This window comes from Chaetura pelagica, unplaced genomic scaffold (genome assembly GCF_000747805.2).
Source record: "Chaetura pelagica isolate M959 unplaced genomic scaffold, ChaPel_1.0 scaffold150, whole genome shotgun sequence".
NCBI classification, from domain to species: domain Eukaryota; kingdom Metazoa; phylum Chordata; class Aves; order Apodiformes; family Apodidae; genus Chaetura; species Chaetura pelagica.
In genome coordinates, this window is record NW_009952052.1 from 1552585 (window position 1) to 1560154 (window position 7570).

Here is a 7570-nt window from a genome sequence, read left to right on the forward strand (position 1 = left end):
AAAATCCTAGTTTTCTGAGTATTTTATGCTTTCATTTTTTTCATTTTAGCATTCATCATCTGGCTGGAAAAGTTAAGTCTTAAGGGTTGACTTTAAAGCATCTATTAATGACTTGTTGGTCACCAAGGAATGTTCATATAGTTACACAATAAAAGCTCTTCTCAGAATAAAGATTCTGCTTCTGTTACATCTTTGCTGTACAGTAATTGTATACCAGATTTGTGCTGCTTGTTGGCCAGTCACTGAAACAAGTTTCCCAGAGGATTGTGGGATAATTATAATTCTTGGAGACTCAAAACTCAGCTGGACAGGGCTTACAGTAACCTGATACAATTTTTAGGGTGGCCCTGCTCTGAGCAAGGGATTAGATTCATGGGCTTCCAGAGCTACCTGCCTACCTAAATTATTTTGTCAATCTTAACTGAATTTATCCTTGGTCCAATTCTAATTAGATTTTACCTCTTTGATTAACTTCATTGAAATCAGCACAGTGCCCTTAGGAGTTAATTTGACTTCGTCTGCTTATCTCAGTCCTCCCAATGCAGTTTTCTTTGTAATTTCAAAGGTAAGAGTAGCTAGAATTAACTCCTACCCTTTTTCTTAATGCTGCCCCGTACCTTAACTCTTGTCCTATTTCCCACGTGGTTTACTAAGCAGTTAAGGAAGATAATTTTCTATCATGTGCATTCACACAACCAATCTTTTGGAAAGAAAATTCTGAAATAAACACTTAAAAATTTTAGAATATTAATATTGTAATTTGTTTAGGAAGTTCTTAAAGTATGAAGGAGGCTTACAATAAAATGCAATGATGCGGGGGGGGGAGGAGAGTAGAAGTGTTCCATATTTACTGGAATATCTAGCTGTTTGTTTTGCAGACTTACCATACCAATCATGGTTTCCCATCCTTTCAGTTGATGGACACATCTGACAATTTTCATTCCACAGTTGTCTGTCCTTTGCCCATCAATGTAAACTCCTGTGTCTCCCCATATGGAATGTAGCTGGGAAAGTTAATTGATTTTGGAGAGCTAATGAGATGCTCCCACAGCCAGATATACTCTCTGGTTTATACCTGTAAACCTGAGATGCCATCTCCTTAGCATGTCGAGATAGTTTACAGTTCTGCAGGGACACACTCATGTATTAATGATGTCTAATGAAGGTATTTTTTTATAAATTGTAAGTATATTATTTATGCTATAGTTAAAATACAGAGTAGTATGAAATGTAGATTGAAATCCTGCAAAGCCTATTTTGTTTTCCCTTGCCTTTTGACATTGAAACATCTATAGCTGTACAGCAGACCATATGGGTCCACTAACAATGTGGGACAGCAGCCAATTTGGTCCTGGGATAAAACAGGAATCAGCTGTGGGAAATAAGCCAAAGCAGTGTGATTCCCACATAAGGGACTTAATAGGTGTACGTCCATAAAAAATCTTTCTGGCAGGATTTAGAACAGGCTTCTCTACACAGAAGGCATATTTCTTGAGATCCTAAGTTAACTGAAGGGCAGGAGTGTTGTGGGATTACTGTTTTATCAGCTGATGCTTTCCTCCCCCCCACTTTGTTTTGGTTTTAGTTTTAGTATATTACTGTTTAGTTACAATCCCATTTATTCTTTTTTGCAACTAAACCATTTACTTCACGTGATGGTGGGAAGAAAAAAAGAGGAATTTTTTTCACCTGTACATAAGGCCTGCAGGTTTCCTCTGCTCCAATCCAGAGGTGGCTTTTTGCAATGTGGTTAGTTGGGCAATCCTGACAGTTTTTAGGAAGCAGCAACATTAACAATTTAGCCACTTGTGTGTTGTGTTTGCATCTGTGGCTTTCATTTGTGTCACCTCTGTCTTTGAAATAATTGGAAATGCAGAGGCTTCAGCAGGGAAAATCTGATTGCACCATCCTAATTTGCTTAGTACCAAATTTGTGTATATTTGATGATAACCAAAGTCTGTAGAGTTGAGTTACAGACTCACTTTTTTTCTGAAATACAAACTTTTAAATTATAAACAGTGTTATACTACATCCTGTGATATAGGTAGCAAGTCAGACTTTTTTTTAGAGGCATCAACATACCTTAGGTAAGAAAGGAGTATCAAAATCAAACAACAGCAAGTCATTAATTCAGAAATGCCTTATTTATTTTTGTTCAAGCCTGCTAAAGTCCAGCTGTTCTGATACTCAAGATGTTTGAGTCATTGCTAGTGGAGGTCACTGGATCAAACTTCCTGATCAAAGCAGGACCAACTTGAAAGTTTGCTCAGGTTATTACGAGCCTTGTCTAGCTCTGGTTTTGGAAGTCTCAAGGATGCAGATTATTCTACAAATCCTCTGGGAAATTTATTCCAGTATCCCAAACAATAAATTGGGAAGAGAAATATTTTTAAATATGTTCATAAAGGGCATTCAGTTTGCAAAGTACCCTATTTATAGTAATCACAAAGATTTTTAAAAAAGAACAAAAAATTCATTAGCAAAATCTTCAGCCATTTACTCTTATAAATAGTCTGAATTGTACTTTTGAGAAGAAGCATTTCTGAACATTGAAGCCCATGAATTTGTATGAGTGAGCATTTGGTTCCTTGTATTCAAGAGATAATGGTTTTGCTCAGTCCTTTTAAGCAGTGTTTGTGTGTATAACAAGAAATCTTTTTTTTCTTTTTTCCTCCCTCCTAAGGCAAGTATTTCCAAATGGGCTTCCTGAAGAATACTCTCTAGTTGCTACCTTCCGTGTACGGCGAAATACCAAGAAAGAGCGTTGGTATATATGGCAAGTTTTAAATCAGTATGACACACCTGAGGTTAGAGTCATCTTTGATTTGTTTTTTTTAATGAGGTTTCTTTTCTTTGCTCATTTAATACTGCTGATCAAACTTAGTAGATGTCTCACTGCTGGATTTAGCTGCAGTTGATAAGGAATAGACAGAGTGCTATGAAATAATTGCTGATTTATTGTAGGAATTAAAGAAATTTAAGAAAATATATTAAGACTACAAACTAGGATAAGAAGGCATGTTATGATTTATTATTTACAAAGTTACATGGAAGAATGCTTCATAACAATTATTTACCAATCTGTGTAGTCAAAGTATTTTTATTATGTATAGTTTATATGTATTTAATTCTTATACTTCTAAATAACCACTTCTTTTAAATAACTAATTCTTTTATTTTACCTTGCTTTCAGATCTCTGTCCTTCTGGATGGTACAAAGAAGGTTGTGGAATATATGACCAAATCTGCTCAGGGAAACATACTGCACTACACTTTTAAGAGTCGAGAAATTTATCCATTGTTTGATCGGCAGTGGCATAAGCTTGGTATTAGTGTGCAGTCGGGGGTCATTTCCCTCTATTTGGATTGTAATTTAATTGAAAGAAAACAGACTGATGAAAAATTCACCATTGACTTGCAGGGAAGGACTCTGATTGCTTCTCGCGCTGCAGATGATAAGCCTGTAGATGTGAGTAGTATGGAAAGAAAACCATATAATTTGAAATAGTGTTCTAGCCATGTTTTGCTGACACCATCCTAAAGACTTGTACAGATGAAAGGTTCAAAACTGGTTATTAATTTTGAGTGTGTATTCTTAATTTGAAGTCCTTAAGCATTTTTTTTCTGAACACTATTCTTGCAGTAGCATCTGCTAAGGCAAACCTTCTGTTACCAAAGTAACTACAAAAGTCTCAGTCCTGGTGTCAGGAGTCTGTTTTTCTGTATTTGCTTTGGAGTAAGAACCACTTAGTTACTGTAGACATTTTATTAACACATTTAGATAGAAACTCCAGAGGTAATTTTTTTCTTTAAATCTTTTTTTTATATTCATTTAAAAGTTGGTATCAGTCATCAGTCATAGTTTGTGCCTCTTTGATAAAGGGGAGACACGAGATTGTATCATATTCCAGGATGATTCAGTTATGCAGAAATAGGGGCACATCGTTCACAGTTGTTGCTCCCTCTTCCAAATGGAAGTGATTAGGAAGTGGCTGGAGGTGTGCTTCCTGCCGCCTTTGGTGCAAGAATTACCCAAGGCAATTCTATAATATTCTGGGCTGTATTCTGTCCCTGAGGTGCTCTCCTCTGTTTCTTCATGCAGAAGGCTCACAGCAAGTAATTTGAAAGCTTCAGTTTGTTTTAAGTATGTTGACATGCAGTTAACCAAATTTAAAGCACCTGATTTGGCATTTATAGTGACCATATGAAAGTTTCAGTTATATTATGTACACACTATAGTTTCAGGTGAAAGTAGGAGATTGTAACTGCAAGCTAGCATTGTGGGAGAAATCAGTCCTGTGAGGCACTAAACACTGGCCTGGACTCAGAGGTCTTTTTTTATAGGGGTCAAGCTTGTGCTTCATTTTGTTTTCTAAGACTGGGTTTTATGTGAAACGTACTTTAGAGTATGTACCATCTCATCACTTCCAAGTAGCACACAGGAAAAAGGAGCAGATTCTTTTTATCTTGTGTTGGTTGTATGGCACAGGCTGGGTAACTCTTAGCAGAAGGTGTCCAACAGGATTTCCGTGTTTGCAGGAAAACATTGTGGGCAGAATTCTGATCAAGGCAGCAAAGCGGATCCTGTACCAAGAGTCAGTCTTCTCAGTATCAAGTGTAAGGGAGAGAATAAGAGGATGCAAAATAGATGCAGGAAGAGGGCAAGGGCAAGGTTAGCTAGTTAAAATCAGACACTGTTCATTTCACCAGTCCACCCAAAAATCTCTGAAACAGGAGCTTTATGTACAGAATTTATGATTTTTGCTCTTCAGGCAGTTTAGAGGCAAGGTCTGGGCAAAGATCTGCCCAAAGTGATAGAAGATGTATGTGAAAGAGCTTATCTAACCTTTACGGTAGTTCACTGCAGGAGAAAATTGTGTTCCTGAAAAGGTCTGCAGAGGATGTCTAGAGAGCTAAAATGCCTATGTTGCATAGCAAGAGCAGTACAGAGGCATGCAACTTACATAAGAAAAGTTAAATTGAAAATGTATATCAAACTAATAGTCTGCATAACTTGTTCTTTAAGAAGGGAGCTCTGTAGTTTTGAATTTGTCTCTTTTCTTTTTTGAAACATGCAGTGCTTCAGTGAAAAAGATGATTATGCCAAGATAAGAAAAGTAAAGCAATAATACATGGTGTTTTACATCTTATATTAATCTCTTTTGTATTTCTTGATAGATTGAACTTCACCGCATAACAGTTTTTTGTAATCCAAAACTTGCAATGGAAGATACGTGTTGTGAAATATCTGCAGACCTGGTAAGTTATTTGTTAAAATGCAAATGTTAATACAAAAGAAATTGCTTTATTATTTCTTACTAAAGAGTTGTAAAGACATTTCAACAGAAATGATAGATTAATTACCTCTTCCTATATCTGGAGTCATGGTATGTTGTTTCTTGTTGCCTATCCAAATGGAACAGTGGTACTTCAGAAAAAGACACTAGGTGCTGCTGCTGTTTTTTAAATGCATTTCTTAGCATTGAATATCTAATTAGCAACTGAGGAAGGCTTAGAGAGTAGGAAAAAAATCACTGCGATGACCTCATGATGGCTCAAATAACAGAGGCCATTTCACTAACAGTTGCACGTAGTGAAGCATTACAGATCATAAACAAAGCCTGTGAAAGAGTCTGTGTGACAGTAGAAGGGAAGAAAAATAGGAAGGTATTGAGGGTGGTTCCCTTATTTCAATAAGCTAGCATGGAGGAGTGGGTGTTTCATAATTGGTAAACATTTTTCTTTATTAGGCACATGTTGAGATGTATGTTGTCATGATTTGGGCCTAACAGGACAACAAAGAACCAGCCCCATGGCCACTCCTCAATACACACACACACACACATACACTGGGATGAGGAGGACAAAGCTCCTGGGTTGAGACAAAGGACAAGGAGGGTTCTTCACTGATTAAGGTCCCAGGCAAAACAGACTCAACTTGGTGAAAAAATAATAATGAGGGAAAACGTTGTTTTAGCTCAGAGGGTTCACTTTTCCCTTTTGTTTTGATAGACAGAAAGAGAAAAAAAAGAGTGTAAAGTTGAAGATGCTAGAACTATAGAAATGCTTAAGTTGTGGATGTGTTTGTTTTGCTGAATCAAGTCCATTTGGAGAAAAAAAACAACAAACCACAACAAAACCAAACACACAAGAAAACAAATCAGAAAGAAATGTATGTTAAAATATTGGCCTGCTAGTTATGAATAGTCTGTAGAGCATGCTCCTCTGAGATAGCAGGCAATACCATCACCACCCAGCCTGCAGTCAGCAAAAAAACAAACAAGAACATGCAGGACTAGTTGATTACATCTACAAAGAGATGGGAGGAGTGGAGGGATAAAGCTACTCAAGAACAGAACGCTTTGTGGGAAGTGGCAACTGAGAGGTGGTCAGAAGAATGGAAGATGCAGAATCTAATACATCAAGGGAAATTTTAATTTTAAATAATAATTTATTGTTCAAATTTAATTTAAAATCTATTCCTGACAATACTGCAGGCTTTCTCTTGAATGTGTAAGCTCACAAGTAAGTAAAATGAATGCTTTTTTTCCTGTAAGTTCCACTTTGTGCATAGAAAAACAGTTTATTTAGAAGCTATGACAGTAGCAATTAAGTAAAAACAAAACAAAACCTAATTGTATATGAACACAAAACCATCAAGGTTAGGATTTATTAATAGTATCTTAAGCATTCATTCAGGTATATACTTATCACACCATCAGTTCATTTATGTCTTATGTTGAAGATGTAAAAAATGGTGGACTACTTGTTAATGACTTTCATATTGAAACGAGCAATACATTTTGCTGATTAATTTTTTCATACTTCCTTACCATTTTTAAAGGCTACGTTTTCAGTAATTTAAGGAAAGGGGTTTATCCTTGGATACAAATTTCTAAACTAAGCTTTAAGTCCTGTGGGAATTTCTTTGACAGAAGGCTCACAGGAGACCTGATTGCATCTTAATGAGAGCTTTTGAAATTTATCAGGTTCTGTTGATTGTTCTGCAGCACATTTTCAGGTTGGCTCAGCTCTTATGAGTCACAGACAGGTGAATATTGACTTCGGGGCTTTTGGTTTGTTTCCAAACTCTGCATGCCCAAAGTATTTAATTACCAAAAAAATGATAGAATTTTTCGTCACAATGACATTTTGCATTTCAGGGCAGGGGATGGAACACTGGATGAGAATGAGAAATACCCTTTCCCATGGGCATTTTCTGCTCCTCTTCTTCAAATTTCATTATACTTTATTCCTCTGGGCTCTTCTGGAGGAAAAAAGTTTGACAGTCAGATCAGTTTTAGCTGGCATTGATTTTAGTTCAGGATCACAATGTTTAGACTTCATTTTACTACAGCTTTTTCCTCGGTTTGGGAATTGTTGTGGCTTGTCTGTAATATGGTACAGGAGTACTAAAACAGACAGCAACTTAAAAATAGTGCTTGGATGGTAATTATCTATTAACCGAAGAGAACTAAAGATCAGAAAATTTCTTTTTCATTTTAGTGCCCACATGAAGAGAGGTTACTTGCTACAACTTCGTCACCAGTGACTGTTCATAACAGCAAAT

At 36.5% G+C, this 7570-nt stretch overlaps 1 protein-coding gene across 1 annotated transcript in view; it reads left to right on the top strand.

The window, feature by feature from the left end:
• Positions 1-7570, top strand: part of COL19A1 (collagen, type XIX, alpha 1) — a 207236-nt gene that overhangs the window by 50043 nt on the left and 149623 nt on the right. The window contains exons 2-4 of the mRNA XM_010003471.1: positions 2684-2807; positions 3194-3469; positions 5179-5259. Coding sequence (XP_010001773.1) covers positions 2684-2807; positions 3194-3469; positions 5179-5259 — 481 coding nt within the window. The remainder of the gene's footprint in view (positions 1-2683; positions 2808-3193; positions 3470-5178; positions 5260-7570) is intronic.